The sequence below is a fragment of the Babylonia areolata genome, chromosome 8, assembly GCF_041734735.1.
Source record: "Babylonia areolata isolate BAREFJ2019XMU chromosome 8, ASM4173473v1, whole genome shotgun sequence".
Lineage (NCBI taxonomy): Eukaryota > Metazoa > Mollusca > Gastropoda > Neogastropoda > Buccinidae > Babylonia > Babylonia areolata.
In genome coordinates this window covers 20,348,981-20,367,746 of record NC_134883.1, presented here as the reverse complement: position 1 = coordinate 20,367,746, position 18,766 = coordinate 20,348,981, and the positions used below count along the sequence as shown (strand labels likewise).

General features: G+C 40.7%; 1 protein-coding gene across 2 annotated transcripts in view; it reads left to right on the top strand.

Annotated features, from left to right (window-relative positions):
- Positions 1–17,154, top strand: part of LOC143284636 (DNA damage-regulated autophagy modulator protein 1-like) — a 20,020-nt gene extending 2,866 nt beyond the window's left edge. For both annotated transcript variants that reach the window (XM_076591510.1, XM_076591509.1), the window contains exons 3-8: positions 492–545; positions 1,732–1,799; positions 3,205–3,350; positions 9,855–10,032; positions 10,929–11,002; positions 12,093–17,154. In XM_076591510.1, the coding sequence (XP_076447625.1) occupies positions 492–545; positions 1,732–1,799; positions 3,205–3,350; positions 9,855–10,032; positions 10,929–11,002; positions 12,093–12,362 (790 nt within the window). In that variant the 3' untranslated portion in view covers positions 12,363–17,154. The remainder of the gene's footprint in view (positions 1–491; positions 546–1,731; positions 1,800–3,204; positions 3,351–9,854; positions 10,033–10,928; positions 11,003–12,092) is intronic.
- The last annotated feature ends 1,612 nt before the right edge of the window (positions 17,155–18,766 follow it).

Below are 18,766 nucleotides of genomic sequence, written 5' to 3'. Positions count from 1 at the left end.
CACCAAGGGTCATTTGACCGGTTCACCACAAAATTGATGGGTCATTTTCAAAATTAATGGGTCAGCAAAACAACCACTTAATCCCCCCCCTCCCCCCCGCCCCCGGACCCCCCCCCCCCCTCCCCTAACCTCCCACCGCCACCTCCGGCGCTCCCATTACGCCATCCCACATCCACTTAATCTGTAATTTGTATATTCACCATCACACGTGTTCGTATTTTATATATGTATATATATTTTTTTTCCTGCCCGTAAGTTTATTTGTTCTTCTATCGAGGTGGGTTTTCTACAGAATTTTGCGAGAGACAACCATTTTTTGCCGTAGATTCTTTTACGCGCGCTAAGTGCATTCTGCATACGGGACCTCGGTTTATAGTCTCATCCGAATGATAATGTGTGTGTGTGTGTGTGTGTGTGTGTGTGTGTGTGTGTGTGTGAAAGCGAGAGAGAGAGAGAGTACGAAATAACGTTGATGTATATGATGTTTACAGGTACACGTGGTCCGTGTTGCTGGGTCACGTGGAACCTGGCTTTCCTTACATCAGGTATGTACCTTCATGTTTCACCTTTCTCCCGTCACCATCTGGCCAGGTAACTGGCCACCCAGCCATGAAACTAACACCTACACACTTGCATACATACAATCAAACGAATTAGCAAATATTGGTAATTCTTTTCATTTTATCCCCATCCGGATTTTCTATTCAAAGATTTTTAGCTTCTTTTTTTTTTCTTTTTTTTTTTTTTTTAATTTGCAGTTTACTGATGGCCGTGTTAGAAACAATTTGTCTGAAGTGAATGAACTTGTTAATTTATCCATGTGTGTGTGTGGTGAGTGCACAGGGGTGCTTGCTGGTTTCTTTATTGCTGTTGAGGCTATTTATTATTATTATTATTATTATTATTATTATTTTCATTACTACTACCTTTTTTTTTAATATCATAATTTTTTTTTCTTCTTCTCAAGACCTGACTAAGCGCGTTGGGTTACGCTGCTGGTCAGGCATCTGCTTGGCAGATGTGGTGTAGCGTATATGGATTTGTCCGAACGCAGTGACGCCTCCTTGAGCTACTGAAACTGAAACTGTTGAGGCTAATCTATGGTTGTGGTGGTGTTGAGTTTATTTTTCCTTACCCAGTAACTGATTGCTCGTCCTGAGCCATGCAGTGACCAGCACCTGTCTGTTTCAGTTTCAGTTTCAGTAGCTCAAGGAGGCGTCACTGCGTTCGTGACAAATCCATATACGCTACACCACATCTGCCAAGCAGATGCCTGACCAGCAGCGTAACCCAACGCGCTTTGTCAGGCCTTGAAAAATAAAATAAAATAAAATAAAATAAAACAAATAAATAAATAAATAATAACATAATTAAAATAAATAAATAAATAAATAATAATAACAATAATAATAATAATGAAAATAAAATAAATAAATAGATAAATAAATAGATAAAATAAAAAAATTTTTTAAAAAAAAGTAAAAACAATGATGATAAATAAGCAAATAAATGTTTAAAAAAAAAAAAAAAAAAAAAAGCAGACACACATTCACACATACACACACATATGCATAACAGATATGCACCAAACGTGCACTTTCACAGATACGAAAGCACAGTCAAATACACATAAACGTACATGAGCCCCAACAACACACACACACACACACACACACACACACACACACACACACACACACACCTGTCTGTATGATTCTGTTACCTGTGCAGTGACACAGGGACCTTTCCTCCAGAGAGCTGTGTATTTGGTCTGTTGCTGGATCTGTATGCTACCGTCTGTAAGTCTTCCTGTGAAGCACCCTACTCACAATCACCTTTATCATCATCGTCATTCTCACAATCACCTTTATCATCATCGCCATTCTCACAATCACCTTTATCATCATCGCCATTCTCACAATCACCCTTTATCATCATCGTCATTCTCACAATCACCTTTATCGCCATCGTCATTCTCACAATCACCCTTTATCATCATCGCCATTCTCACAATCACCCTTTATCATCATCGCCATTCTCACAATCACCTTTATCGTCATCGTCATTCTCACAATCACCTTTATCGCCATCGTCATTCTCACAATCACCTTTATCATCATCGTCATTCTCACAATCACCTTTATCGTCATCGTCATTCTCAAAATCACCTTTATCGTCATCGCCATTCTCACAATCACCTTTATCACATCGTCATTCAAAGAATCACCTTTATCATCATCGTCATTCTCAGAATCACCCTTTATCATCATCGCCATTCTCAGATTAACATTTATCGTCATCGCCATTCTCAGAATCACCTTTATCATCATCGCTATTCTCAGAATACATTTATCGTCATCGCCATTCTCAAATCACCTTTATCATCGCATTCTCAAATCACCCTTTACGTCATCGCCATTCTCAGAATCACCTTTATCATCATCGTCATTCTCACAATCACCCTTTATCATCATCGCCATTCTCACAATCACCCTTTATCATCATCGCCATTCTCAGAATCACCTTTATCGTCATCGCCATTCTCAGAATCACCCTTTATCGTCATCGCCATTCTCAGAATCACCTTTATCGTCATCGCCATTCTCAGAATCACCTTTATCATCATCGCCATTCTCAGAATCACCTTTATCGTCATCGCCATTCTCAGAATCACCCTTTATCATCATCGCCATTCTCAGAATCACATCATTCGTAAAAATCATTTTTATCATTATCACGGTATACCTTTGTTATCATCTTCACTCGCAAAATTACGATTCTCAAAATCAGCTTATTATTATAACGATTCTTATAATCACATTCATCATAATCACGATACTCGGAATCACCTTTACTCTAATCACGTTACTCGGAATCACCTTTATTGTAACCACAATTCTCATAATCACCTTTATTATCACGGTTCTCAGAACCACATTTTTCATCATTACGATTTTGCAGAATTAACCCAATTTTCGTTTTTAATCATATTTGCTATAATCACGATTCTCATCGGATCTTCAACCCTTTTTCAACCTTCACCCTCGATAGCCATAAAAAGCAACGGAAACCTTGAGACCTTGAACCCCGTTAACCCTTGGCCTTTGACCTTTGTATATTGGTCCTACAGCTCAGTCATCCCCCACCTCCCACCCCCCCCCACCCCAACCACCCCCACCCCGCCTTTCTGCCTACCTGTCACAGTGGCGGTGACTATCTACCTGCGGTGGCAGCAGGTAAGGACGTATTACGTGGCAGACGACTCACGCGCCCTGCACCGTGCCAACAACGCCAGTCTGGTTCTGGGACTGACCGCCGCCACAGGGGTGCTGCTTGTCGCCAATTTTCAGGTCAGGTGGTGTGTGTGGGGGTGGGTGGGTGGGGGGGACGGGGGGGACAAGGGGGGGAACGGCGGGGACGGGGGTTGGTGTGTGTGTGTGTGTGTGTGTGTGTGTGTGTGTGTGTGTGTGTCTGAGTGTCTGTGTGTGTGTTTTTTAAGCATAATATATGTACATGTTTTAAGTGTGTGTGTGTGTGTGTGTGTGTGTGTGTGTGTGTGTGTGTGTAAGCATGTGTACATGTTTCAAGTGTGCGTGTGTGTGTGTGTGCGTGCGTGCGTGCGTACGTGCGTGCGTGCGCGCGCGTGTGTGTGTGTGTTTAAGCATGTGTACATGTTTTAAGTGTGTGTGTGTGTGTGTGTTTAAGCATGTGTACATGTTTTAGGCGTGTGTGTGTGTGTGTGTGTGTGTGTGTGTGTGTGTGTGTGTTTAAGCACGTGTACATGTTTTAAGTGTGTCTGTGTGTGTCTGTGTGTCTGTGTGTGTCTGTGCATGTAAGTGTGTGTTTTTGAGAGAGAGGGAGACAGACAGACAGACAAACAGACAGAGTGTGTGAAAGAGAGAGAGAGTGTGTGTGTGGAAGAGAGAAAGTGAGACAGACAGAGTGTGTGAAAGAGAGAGAGAGAGTATGTGTGTGTGTGTGTAAGTATGTGTGCATGTACATAAGAGTATGTTTTTGTTTGTCTGTGTATGTTTTTTGCTTGTTTGTTTTGGGTTTTGTTGTTGTTGTTTTGTGACTCACTTGTGAGTCTATGTTTTAACCCGGTGTTTGGTTGTCTGTGTGTGTGTGTGTGTGTGTGTGTGTGTGTGTGTGTGTATGGTAAACTTTAACATTGCCATTTTCTCTGCAAATACTTTGTCAGTTGACACCACTTTAAATTTGGCATAAAAATAGGAAAAATTGAATTCTTTCCAGTCATCTTGTTTAAAACAATATTGCACCTCTGGGATGGGCACAAACAATAAAAAAAGAAAAAAGAAGCCAAATTATATGCAAACTGAATTTACTGTTATATTTATATTTCTAATTCTCTAAACTTGGAACTTTGATCTGAGATTCTAACACAACAACAAGAGCAGTCATTTTTATCATTTTTTGTTCAAACAGGAACTTCTTTTGCTAAGCATGGAAGTTATATTTATTTTGCATGCCTTTGGTGCAGATAGTAAAAATGGGAAATTAATCTGTAATTAGTGCTAGGGGCGTTAATTTGCTTTAAACTGATCTTTTTCATCTTAAACATTACATTTTGAAATTATACTCAATACATAAAAAAGCTTGTGTGTTTTACTCTCAGTGTACAGGGATTTCACTATGTTCATTTGCCCAAGTGGTCTTTTTCAGAAAATACTAAAATCAATACTACGAGTGGACTTTATAGATCTATTGGCTGAGCCCTGAAGGTCATGGGCAAAAATCAATTGCCTACACATATTTATACATATTCAAAGCTCGTGCTCATATTCCTCGCGAACGCGAAGGTCGCCATTTTGATTCAAGTTGTTGACCTGCCCATTCAATCCAATATCCAATCGACAAAACACGATAACATGTGATGGAAAGTTGGAGAAGGAGACCGTTAAATATTTATTCAGAGAAAGATTTGTGAACGCCTCATCACTTACTGGATTATGCCCCAAACTGTCATAAAAAATACCAACAAAATCAGTCGGAATTCACAGTTAAAAATAATAAACCATGAGAGTTAATACCCTTGATGTAACGTAAAAATTTCCAGTCTTGACTTTTCTCAAAATGAAGTCCTTTTCACTTCATACGACGTTTAGAAGTACTTGTACTTGGCTCTACATGTTATTAGTTTGACAAAATACGCAATTTTCATATCAACTTTTAAACTATAAAACTAGAATGAACATAAAAGAGAAATTGAATCGACCGTGTCGTACATTCCCAGCGAGTGTTACTAAACTTGTACATCTATCTAGATCCAGAGAAAATGGCTAAATGTTGCAGTGTGATTGCGGCGATAGCCACGTCTCCTTTACCGCGGACTTAAAAAGAATTTTTAATTGCCCGTAAAGATTTTTTGAACGCCCAAGATACACCAGAATAATATGATTTAAACAGCGTTCTCACTGCGAATACCGCAATTGATTTATCGCCATTTAAAAAAAGCATGTTTAAATGTTAAATTTTGGAACGTAAGTTAGGAGCCACAATAGTGTATTGGGTAAGACAGTTTCTTCTCACCCGAAAACGCGGGGCTCGAATCTGCCGTCAGGACTTTTTTTCTTTTCTTTTTTCTTTTTTTTTTTTAACCCAAAGCTTTATAATCACAAATACAGAACACATTTTAACGATTAGATTTTTTTTTTTTTTTTAAGTGTATCACAAGTGAGTCTTGAAGGCCTTGCCTCTATTGTTGTTGCTTTTATATACATACATACATACATATATATATATATATATATATATATATATATATATATATATATATATATATATATAAGCATAGACATGTGTGTATGTGTATGTGTGCGTACATGCGTATATATGAGTGTACATGTGTGTAAAAAGCAAAATCAGTCAGCCAGGACGAATCACATTCAGCTGTTGGGATTTTCGATCGAGATTCTCCCCTCTGGTCGACGGTATAGAAGTATAAGGATGAAAGCCAATCGCTTCGCCAATAGCTTTTCCCCCAAAGCAGTCAATGCCCTGTCTCACAAACAAATCCAGTATTATTAGATAGAACTGTGCAATCAACAACTATCTACCTGAAGATCTAGTCATTAGCCCCATCCACATGTAATCTGCGGCTTCTGTTCAAACGTGTGTGTTTGTGTGTGTGTGTGTGTGTGTGTGTGTCCGCGCGCGCGCGCGTGCGCGCGTCCGTACGTGTGTGCATGTGTGTGTGTGTGTGTGTATGTGTGTGTGTGTGTGTGTGTGTGTGTGTGTGTGTGTGTGTGTGTGTGTGCATGCAAGTGTGAGTATGCACAAGTTTTTGTATTGATATGCAAAGTATGTATCCTCATTTCTATTTTATATGTGTCTGTGTATGATTTTCGATTTATGTTCGTACCTTTTTATGTACTATCCCCCCCGACCCCCAATATTCCTTGTGACCCCGGTACACTTGGTAATAAAGACATATTCTATTCTATTCTATTCTAATGTTTGTAATGGCTGGTGCTCCTGTCAGATTAGACCCATAGCTGCTCTCTATCTGTGCATTTGTATGTGTGAATATGTGTGTGTATGTATACGTGTGTGTGTGTGTGTGTGTGTGTGTGTGTGTGTGTGTGTGTGTGTGTGTGTGTGTGTGTGTGTGAATGTTTAACATACTTATGTGTGTCTGTTTTACATGCATATGTGTGCGCATGTTTGTGTGTACATGTGTGTGTGTGTATATGCATGTGTACATGTGTGCGTCGTGTGTGTATGTAAATGTGAGTGAGAGTGAGCGAGAGGTGTGTTGCAGTCCGCATTACCGAAGTAGAGAGTCACAGGAAACAATGGTTGTCGTTTTTTATTCTTTTGTGTGTGTGTGTGTGTGTGTGTGTGTGTGTGTGTGTGTGTGTGTGTGTGTGTGTGTGTGTGTGTGTGTGTGTGTGTGTGTGTGGTTGGGAGGGGTGTTATGTTTACATATTCTTTTCAAAAATCATATTGCAGGATACAATTTCTGCATTCACCCATTTTCACACACAGGCTTTTTTGTGTACCCCGCCATTTACGCAGCCATTTTCTAGCTTTTTGCTGGGTACATGTGGTTATGTTGATGTTTCCGTAATTCATTGAACACTGGCATGGAATGCAGGGTCTTTAAGGTTTTGATATTGTGTGTACATGAACAGAGAAACGGGATTGACCCCTTCACTGCTACTGATGAGTGTACCCATCAGTGAAGGGCTGTCACCTCACGGAGATAAGACAGAGCTTTCAGGTCAGGATGTCAGTGAAGGGTTGTCACCTCAGTAGGGTCAGACAGAGCTGACAGGTCAGGATGTCAGTGAAGGGCTGTCACCTCACTGAGGTCAGACAGAGGTGGCAGGTCAGAATGTCAGTTAAGGGCTGTCACCTCACTAGGGTCAGACAGAGCTTACAGGTCAGGACGTCAGTGAAGGGCTGTCACCTCACTGAGGTCAGACAGAGCTTACAGATCAGTATGTCAGTGAAGGGCTGTCACCTCACCGAGATAAGACAGAGCTTACAGGTCAGGATGTCAGTGAAGGGCTGTCACCTAACGGAGATAAGACAGAGCTCACAGGTCAGGATGTCAGTGAAGGGCTGTCACCTCACCAAGATCAGACAAAGCTTACAGGTCAGGATGTCAGTGAAGGGCAGTCATCTCACTGAGATCAGAGTTTACAGGTCAGGGTGTCAGTGAAGGGCTGTCACCTCACTAAGATAAGACAGAACTCATAGGTCAGGATGTTAGTGAAGGGCTGTCACCTCACCAAGATAAGACAGAGCTTACAGGTCAGGGTGTCAGTGAAGGGCTGTCACCTCACTGAGATCAGACAGATCTTACAGGTCAGGATGTCAGTGAAGGGCTGTCACCTCACTGAGATCAGACAGAGCTTACAGGTCAGGATGTCAGTGAAGGGCTGTCACCTCACTGAGATCAGACGGAGCTTACAGTTCAGGGTGTCAGTGTTACTTGACACGGCTTCAAGTCTTCGACATTCCTTATCTGAGGCAGACAGGATGTAGACATGAATAACATTTTGATTATGAACATTCGAGCTTGTGTGTGTGTGTTTGTTAGAGAGAGAGAGAGAGAGAGAGAGAGAGAGAGAGAGAGAGAGAGAGAGAGAATGTATGATGCACGCATACAGACTCCACTATTCATGTATATTTTTCATGGGGTAAAGGGTAGAGTGGGGAGAGAGAGCAGAGTTGGAAGGGGAGTGGTGGTCGGGGTGGTGAAAGAATCAGTGAACGGGAGGCCCATCTCCTGTTCATGTAAGGGAGACAATCGAAATAAAACTACCTCTGCTCTTCCACAGTTTCCTCCCTTAAACTCTCTCTCCCTCTTCCCCTCTCTCAATTTTTCTCTTTCTCTTTTATTTTCTGCGTTACTCTCTGTCGGCCTATCTGACCCTTTCTTTCTTTTTTCTGTTTCTCCTCCTCCTTTCACCCCTGTCATCCCTCTCAACAATCCTCTTGCTTGTCTTCTTCACTTCATCAGTGCCTTGTGAACACAGTTCATCTTGATCTACATTAATTTTGGTCTTGTCTATCGGGTACCTGCATGGCTCAGAAGGTTGTGAGTTCGAGTCTCCGGGTACACCCAAAATGTGAAGAGTAGGAATGTAGGATAAAATGAAACCAACCGAAAAAAAGCCATTGAAATAGGAATTAAAAAATAAATAAATAAATAAAACATGACAAAAAGAAAAAACAGTACAACAGTATGAAAAACCAAATTGGAAGAAAAATGAAACTTAGTTTTTGTTGTTGTTGCTGTAGCTGTAATATATATATATATATATATATATATATATATATAAACATGTGTGTATGTATATTTGTGTGTACATACGTATATATGCGTGTAAATGTGTGTAAAAAGCAAAATCAATCAGCCAGGATGAATCACATCCAGCTTTTGGGATTTTCGAGATGCTCCCTTCTGGTCGACGGTATGGAAGTATAAGGAGCCACGATAGTGTATTGAGTAAGACAGTTTCTTCTCACCCGAACACGCGGGTCCTTCGGGACTATTCTTTTTTCTTTTCTTTTTTTTTCTTTTAACCCGAAACTTTATAATGATAAATACAGAAAACATTTTAACGATCAGATTTTTTTTTAAAGTGTATCCCAAGTGAGTCTTGAAGGTCTTGCCTTTCTTGTTTGTTCTGTTTTTGTGTGTGCTTCAAAACCGGCTGTTATTGCAGAATGCTGCCTTTTGCTGTTTTCCTTTTTTGTTTCTTCTTTCTTTCTTTCTTTCTTTCTCTTTGTCTTCTTGGTTAATTTCGTCTTTCTTTTTCATTTCCGTTCCTTTTGCTGGTGTGTTTTTTTGTTGTTGTTTTTTTGTTTGTTTGTTTGTTTTTGGTGTTTTTTTTCAATTCGCTTCTTTTCGTTTTTCGTCCGTCCTTCTTTCTTTCTCTGTTCTTTCTTAAATTTGTCTTTCTTTTCTTCTTTCTCTTTCAGTTTTGTTCGCTTTCCACAAATTGCATTTGACTAATTAGATAATAGAATACAATACAATACAATACAATACAATACAATGCAATGCACCTTTATTCATCCATTTGGATATTAATTGTATATCCATAGGCTCTTCACTCACCTAACACAAACCATCTCTCTCTCTCTCTCTCTCTCTCTCTCTCTCTCTCTCTCTCTCTCTCTCTCTCTCTCTGTTTGTCACACACACACAAACAAACAAACAAGCAACATGACAAAGGTTGCTGGACCAGAAGATCCAAAAAGCTACAGAAATAATTTATCATGAAGCTTAAATTAAATTAAAGACACAAGCAAGCAGTACATGAATCATGACCGCTGTCGGCGTGTGCTTTCCCCCCCCCCCTCCCTACACCACACAGGAGACCAATGTGGCGGTGGTCCATGTGGTGGGGGCCATAATGGCCTTTGCGGTGGGCTGTGTGTATGCCTGGGTTCAAACCTACATCTCCTACAGAACCCGTCTGCCCGGTCACCACCAGTGCCTTCGACACTTCCGACTGCTGCTGTCTGTAGGCGTCACCTTGTGCTGCGTGCTGGGTATCCTTCGGCGGGGAGTCTGGTGGCGGCGATGGTTGTTTGTGGAGGTGGTGGTGTGTATGTGTATGTATATATATATATATATATATATATATATATATATTATGTATAAATGTGTGTATATATGTGTGTATATATTATGTATAAATGTGTGTATATATGTGTGTGTATATATATATATATATATATATATATGTATGTATGTATGTATGAAGTGAGAGAGAGAAATTGGTGTGTGTGTGTGTGTCTGTGCGTGTGTTCTCTCTCTCTCTCTCTCTCTCTCTCTCTCTCTCTCTCTCTCTCTCTCTCTCTGAATAAAAATCAATCAGTCAAATCAAATCAAATAAAAGAATATACTCTATTAACTTACATGGAAATTCACTTGTGTAATTACAGGCTCGTATTAAAACACGTTCTGAATACGATAAGGCACACCACAGTAAGGAGATTTAAACTACTCCTTCAGACAGTAAATTGTTATACGTCAATTTGTACAAATAAACTCGTCCAGTAAATAAATTTACATATATCAATAAAGTGCTCTCTAACTCGTCCAGTAAATAAATTTACATATATCAATAAAGTGCTCTCTATCTCTCTCACTCAATATCGCACACGCACACACACACACACACACACACACACACACACACACACACACACACACACACACACACACACATATATATATATATATATATAGAGAGAGAGAGAGAGAGAGAGAGAGAGAGAGAGAGAGAGAGATTTATTGAATAGGCCACAGCCCCTTTCAAACAGGGGTTGACAATCGACAGATATATTACTAATTACACAAACGAGAGAAAAAAGCCAAACAACATATATAAATGATTAGCAAATTCGTGGAAAAAAAAACTATGACCTTAACAGCAGTACAGTTGGAGTGTTCAGTGGGATTTCCAGACACAAACATGGCGACAAAGACCACTTCCATTGGTCGAAGAGTGACGAGGTATGTTATGTGTTCATATTGTTTTTCAGTGGACATGACAATCTGCTTGTTGTTGTTGTTGCAATTTTAGTCATCCTCCATCATTGTAATTATTATGTGAATCATTTTCCCCCTCTTCTTCTTCTTCTCGTTCTTGTCCTCCTTTTTAATCATATAATTCATCATACTCATCATCATCATATTCATCATCATCACCATTGTCATCATTATCATCATCGTTATTATCACTGTCATTGTTATTGTTGATGTCTTTGCTCATGTCGCTGTTTCTCGTGTTGTTAACATATTTTCTTCTGATTGTATGGTTATTATTGATTTCAGGATTGTTTAATTAATGACTGATATCTGGCATACCCGATGCAAGCTTAAACAGTATTCGAAGAAGCGTTGGCCCCCATACTGGAGTTTGAAAAAAAAAAATAAATAAATAAATAAAATAAATAAATAAATTTAAAAAAACATATATAAATTACATTCAGAACAGAACACTATGAAAGCAAATTATTTATTTGTCGTGTACACACACACACACACACACACACACACACACACACACACACACACACATTCTGTACGATATGCAGTTTTACAAAATGCTGCGCAGTACAAATCACCGGTTCACAACAATCGATATGCAACTATGGAATATTGTATATCTCTGGTCACGATGTTTTTGACTTTTTGCATTCGTTATCAGTTGTTTCGCTTGTCAGTTTAACGACTTCTCTTTTACGAAGTCCTTTAAGTAATTTCCTGTAACTGTATTTAGAGTTGTTTTGTTGTTGTTGTTTTTTACTTCCAAATTTCACCCACATTTTTACCCTCATTTGCCCAGTTTCTCCCAACCCTCCATTCATCCACATCTCCCACCCCTTCTAACCGATAATACTCAGATGTATTCATAAATACTTTAACAAAATGTCTTCAATCACCGATATGTGTGACGGGACATTAAACAAAATTCCTCCTCCATACATTTGGTAGCCCATGTCTTGTAACTCATGTTCTTGTCTACCATCTATAAGATGTGTAATAGTACTATCTTTCTTTTGTTCCTCTGAACCTTCCATACATCTCCTCTGTTCGTCAGGGCTTCGCGGAGTACGTCATCGCGACAGTGGCAGAATGGATCATCGCGTTTTCGACGGCCATCTTTTTCACCACCTTCTCCAGAGAGTTCCGCCACTTTACCGTTGCCATGCCGATCGAGTTCATGATCGTTTCCATGGAGGTCAGCGACACACCGGTTGTCAACGGCAATGGCGGCACCGGCGACAACGAGAGCCAGCTGGAGTTGAACAGGGAGATGGCCACGACTGGTGTGGAGTTCACTGTGGCCTCTGGGACTTTGAAGGAATAGTGATGAGGGTGTCAGGGACTTTGAAGGAATAGTGATGAGGGTGTCAGGGACTTTGAAGGAGTAGTGATGAGGGTGTCAGGGACTTTGAAGGAGTAGTGATGAGGGTGTCAGGGACTTTGAAGGAATAGTGATGAGGGTGTCAGGGACTTTGAAGGAGTAGTGATGAGGGTGGTGGAGGCATTGTGGGGTTCCGGGAAGGGAAGTGAGGGTGCGTGGGCGAGGTGGTAGGGGCTGATGGGAGAGCGTGGGATGACTTGAAGGTGTCGGTGTTAACGATAATACGTGCAAATTGGTGGGCGGAAGTGGGAGTATTATATATATATATATATGTGTGTGTGTGTGTGTGTGTGTGTGTGTGTGTGTGTGTGTGTGTGTGTGTGTGTGTGTGTGTGTGTGTGTGTGTGTGAAAAACACAGAGAGAGAGAGAGAGAGAGAGAGAGAGAGAGAATTAATACTTCTTTCCCCGGAAATAACAGATAAGCGCTGACACGTTTTGTTTGTTGTGTTGTTTTTTTGTTGTTCTTTTTCCTCCTTAACCAGTCACAGAGATAGAAAGGGTGCGGGGTGTACAACCAAGAATATTTCAGTTTGAAAATGCACACCTTCGTTTTGTTTTTTTGGTGTGTTTTTTTTGTCATAGCTTCAGCTGTTTATTGGTGTGTTCGTTTCATTTTGAGGAAGTTGATCCAGTTAAAAGCACACAGAGTTGTTGTTGTTGTTGTCATCCTTGTGGCCCTGATCTACCTAGAAGGCCACAACGAAAGGTCATGCGTGATGTCTTTCTGTTGCTACTATGCCTCGTCACCAGGATCAGCTAGTTCCTGAGCAAAATAAACATTTGAAAACCTTGAGGAAAACAAATCCTAGAACCTCTGTTGACTCAATCGTGACCAGTGAGAAAGATCCAGGAGTTAGAGGGAGGGGAAGGAAGAGAAGGGAGGTGGTGCTGACCTGTTGATCAATCGTGTCAAGGTTGAAAGAGCGCATGAATACAAATATCTATTCTTGATCATAAGCCGAATTGTACTCCTTATGTAAATTCCAGTCACAAAAGGTGCCAGTCTCGCATCTGTTATCTACAGAAACTCCGAAACAACGGAGTTATTTCAAAACTACTTCAAGGATTTTTTTTAATTATTATTATTATTGAATCTGCTTTAACTTTCTCGTTTATATGCTGGTACGGGGGTCTCACTGTAAAAAATGAGAATGTTTTGAACAAGGTTGTGAATGTATGCAGTAAGGTTGTGGGTGTGAGACAGGACAGCTTGAAGTGCATTGTACAGTGTCAGAGTACGACACAAAAGCCATATGCAGCCATACGCTAGCAAGTTATTATCAGCTCTTGCCTTCAGGCAAACATTTCTGTGTTCCAAGATCAAACACAAACAGAACCGAATGCAGTTTTTATTCCAACGTCAATTCAGCTGTTAAACAATAATGATTAGTAATTAGATATGTGATACCATGAAAATGTTATGCTTCAGTGTATGTGCGTGTATGCTACTTTACGCTTATCCCTTTACTGTGATTATTATTGCACGTGTATGGCTGTGATAATGTATGTGTGATTTACTCTAAGTTACCTTTTAATGATTTTTGTTGTGTTAGTGTTGTCTACTGTGATTATTGATGGTATGCATGGTTTGCTCTGGGTTAACATTTAAGCATTTTTATGGCTTTTACGTATACATGTTAAATGACTGTGATTCTCGTTTGTTGTTTATGTGTTTCTACACCACAAATGAATTTCTTTTGTTGGGATAATAATGCATTCTGGATGCTGTATTCAGGACATATAGTCGGGAATGAACAACTTCGATACCTGGCCAGGGGTGATCAGTCATGTGTTGGGGTTTTTTTGTTGTTGGTTTTTGACTCACTTGTGTAAACAAAGTGAGTCTATGTTTTAACCCGGTGTTCGGTTGTCTGTATGTGTGTGTGTGTGTGTCTGTGTGTCCGTGGTAAACTTTAACATTGACATTTTCTCTGCAAATACTTTGTCAGTTGACACCAAATTTGGCATAAAAATAGGAAAAAAATTCAGTTCTTTCCAGTCATCTTGTTTAAAACAATATTGCACCTCTGGGATGGGCACAAAAAGATATTTTAAAAAAAGCAGCCTAATTATATGCAAACTGCATTTACTGTTATATTTATATTTTTTGTATTCTCTAAACTTGGCACTTTGACCTCTTATTCTGACACAACAACGAGAGGAGTCATTATTATCATCTTTTGTTCAAACAGGAACTTCTTTTGCTAAGCATGGAATTTTTATTTATTTTGCAAACGTTTAGGTGCAGCTAGTAAAAAAAGGGAAATTACTCTGTAATTAATGCTAGGGGACTTAATTTATCACAAAGTGAGTCTTGAAGGCCTTGCCTCTCTTGGTTTTTTTGTTTTTTTGTTTTTTTTTCAACACCGTGGTCATTACTGCTTCAGCAGCCTTCCATGATGGGAGGGACACAGCATGGTGGGTCACCGCACGACACGTATCCATCTCTCACGGTTGTGTGCTGGTGCCTGGGTTTGGGCAGTGCTCCTTCCTGTCCGCTCAGTGATGTTATCCGTCTATCTCTCGCTATGTCTTCCCCTTCTCCTCTTCCTCTGGACTGTTCCCTGAAGGGTGGTCTTGGAGAGGAAGAGGCCTCATGTCCTGGTTACGTGGCTATACCACTTCAACTTCTTTTTTTTCTCTCACAGTAGACAGCAAGTCTTCATGATAACATGCATAGCAGTAATTAGGATTGTTAACGTGTTTGGTGACCATGACCTTATATCGAGGATGCTTCATGGCTTGGGTATGTGAGTTTTTGAAAACTCACTGCTTTGTAAAATATATGCGTTCTGATTTCAACACAAAATCCGATGCATTTGTTTGCTGTGTTAATGTATGTATGTGTGTATGTATGAATCGTGTGTTATTTTCATTTGTTGATTTGTTTTAATTTTGATAAGATACAGAGTTGATTGGAATTCGTGGGACTTGTTTACATACATACCTTTTTTTTAAATATGTGTATGTGTACACTTAATTGCACACCACGTGATTTGTTTTCATGTTGATCAATGCTGTTGTCTTTCAGTAATATCGTTATTTTTCCAGTCAGAATATTAACGCCTATGATCAATATAACAGGACCGATTGATAAAAAACAACAAAAACAACAAAACACGTGTTCCGTCGCCCTTTTCTGCAACCGAAGGTGACTGTACTTTTGCACTCAGCGCACGTGAAACAGCACATATGATCCACTTTGTGGTCACTTTCCCAACCCGATTAGAAGGTGGCAGAATGGTAAAGACGCTCAGCTGCCAACACAGAGAGTCCGTGTGGGTGACGGTTCAAATCCCGCTGTCGCCCTTTCTCCCAAGTTTGACGGGAAAACAAATTGAACGTCTAGTCTTTCGGATGAAACGATAAACCGAGGTCCCGTTGCAGCACGCACTTGGCGCACTGAGAAAGAACCCATGTCCAGGAGAATGTTGTCCTCTGGCAAAATTGTAAGCATGTACTCAAGGCCTGACAAGTACGTTGGGTTATGCTGCTGTCATGCATCTGCCTAGCTGATGTGGTGTAGCGTATAATTATGGATTTGCCCGAACGCAGTGACGCCTCCTTTAGAAACTGAAACTGAATAGTGCCCCAGAAACAGAGGAAAGCACGCTGTGATTTTGGTGTTCCCTCATTTCTTTTCGACCCTATCAGTGCAGCTACAGTTTCCTCCCTTTGTCCAGCCGTGCAGACAGGCGTGCATGTGAAATGAAAAATAGTGACTCGCAAAACACTGCCATCAAATGCGACAGAATTCTCATTACCATTAATGTCGTATTTCACAACCCACACACGAACCCTCTGAGATGCTTCTTCAGTTGTAAAGACGATGTGGGCGCTTCCCCATGGTTATTGATTTTACAATCAATCGATTCGCTAAAATCAAATGCAGAAGGAAATAGTAGCAAACTGACATGTGAACAATTATATCAAACCGTAGAAATCCCGGAAATAGCTGAACGATATTACTTCATTCTGGTTCAGTAGTACTCTGTTACAAATATTGTCAAAAACGGCGATAATGATGTGGGTGGATATATGTTATGAGGCAATGAAAACTGAAAACATACATCGCCTTTTCCAGCTGGCTACCTGTGCTGAACTGTCTCTCATGTGTCTCACTTTCGCATCTTACCTGAGTCGTCTTAAATGGCTTTCTGTCAATCAAGAAAAATCAAACTCCTTTTTACAATGATTTCATCTGTCATATGATCATTTCATGATGGTGCGAAACTTGCTGAAAGTTATGCAATGCCCACCCCTCTCTCTCACTGACTCTCTCGCGTTCTCTCTCTCTCTCCCTTTCCTCCTTCCCTTTTCGCTATCTCTCTCTTCCTCTCTCTCTCTCTCTCTCTCTCTCTCTCTCTCTGCTTGTCTGCCTGCCTTTTATCTCTCCTTCTTTCTCTTCCTCTCTCTCTCTCTCTCTGCTTGTCTGCCTGTTATCTCTCTTCCTCTCTCCCTCTCTCTTTCTCTCTCTGCTTGTCTGCCTGCCTGTTATCTCTCCTTTTGCTTCCCCCCTCTCTATCTCTCTTCCTCTCTTTCTCGTTCTGCCCCTCTATCTCTCTCTCCCTCTCTCTCTGTGTCTCTCTTTCTGTTCCTCTATATCTCTCCCCTGCCATCTCTCCTCATCCGCACTGTCCGGTTCCCCTTCTCAGCTATTGTGTCAAGGACATTCATGTTCTCAGTGACCAAAAGATTTGAGCGTTTGAACAATAAACTGTCATGCGAACCGTTCGTGATGGTGTTGGTAATTTTACTTAAAATACCGAATCTGGATTGTTTCACTTTACACACACAAACACACACACACACACACACACACACACACACACACACACACACACACCACACACACACACACACACATACAAAGTACATACTTTCACATATTTTCGCAACACAAATACACAGACAACACAAATACACACGTTTGTCACACACGCACACAGACGACCCACCACACAAGTATGCGTACAGGAGACAGCAGAAACACATGATTCACGTGCAAATTTTTTTTTTAAGACAAAAAACAGGCAGTAACGAAAACAAGACAGTGGAGCTCACGAATGGTGACAGGCTTGTCAAAAAACACTTTCAGAAAACTTGCTCACACAGTCGCTGGTAAAGGACGCGCTCTTTTTCTTTATTCTTATTTCATTTTATTTTTGTTGTTGTTGTTGCTTTGTGCATGCCTTTCAATGGACTTGTACGCTTTAAATTCGACGTGTGTGTGTGTGTGTGTGCAGCTACATGCTTCACGTGTTGGCACATATTGTATGGTTCGTTATTCATTTCTTCTGTAGTCTGCATGATGACTACCTTCACGTGCTTTAATTAAGGTCCGTTGTGACGTGTAGTAGGGAATCTCGCTGTGTGGGGAATTAGTGTTCAGATTTTCCTCAGAAAGTGACAAAGGCAAGAAACAGGTGAAGAAAAGAATATGTGCCAAGAAAATGTGACAGGAGGAGTGGTCGAATGCTGGTTGCAAGTGACGATGGCAACACACATAATAATGATATTTTTTTGCGCTGAATCTTGTGCAGAGACAAATGAAAGCGCTTTCGCACCAGTCATTCACACGCATGCATAACTCTAAAACTGGAGAAACTGAAGACAAGAGGCAGGGAAGGGAGGCAATTTTGGGAAGAGGTGGGTTTTAAGGCCAGACTTGAAAGAGCTGAATATGGAGACTTGACGAAGCGAAAGAGGAAGTTCATTCCAATTGCAAGGTCCAGAGACAGAGAAAGAACGGCGGCCAACAGTCGAGTGTTTGAACCTGGGTATAGAACAGGTTAAGAAAAGAATATGTGTCAAAGAAAATTTGACAGGAGTGGCAGAATGCTAATTTCAAGTGATGAACAGGTGAAGAAAGGAATATGTGCCTAGAAACAACAGGAGGAGTGATCAAATGCTAGTTCCAAGTGATGGAGGCAACAAACAGGTTTGTGACAAGAAAATGCGACAATGGGAGTGGTCGAATGCAAGCTAGTTTCCTCATTATCGATAATCGTGACACCTTTTCTCTCGTGAACGAAATGGATTCCGGTTCACGGCCAAGAAGTGGATACTGGGTGAAACGTGGCGGATTATGAACGAAGGAACAACGAGGAAATTACCAGTCGACACAACATAGAACAGGTCAGAAAACAGAACAGTGACTGTCTCCTTCAGCATCTGTAGGCCTCTGTGTGTGTGTGTTTGTGTGTGTGTGTGTGTGTGTGTGTCTGTCTGTCTGTCTGTCTGTCTGTCTTCTTCACTTACTCGCGCGTATGAGATGAGCCGGCAATATCCACAGTTCTTCCCCTGTACCTTTCCGTGCAGAAGACGGGAAAAGTTGTAGACTGGT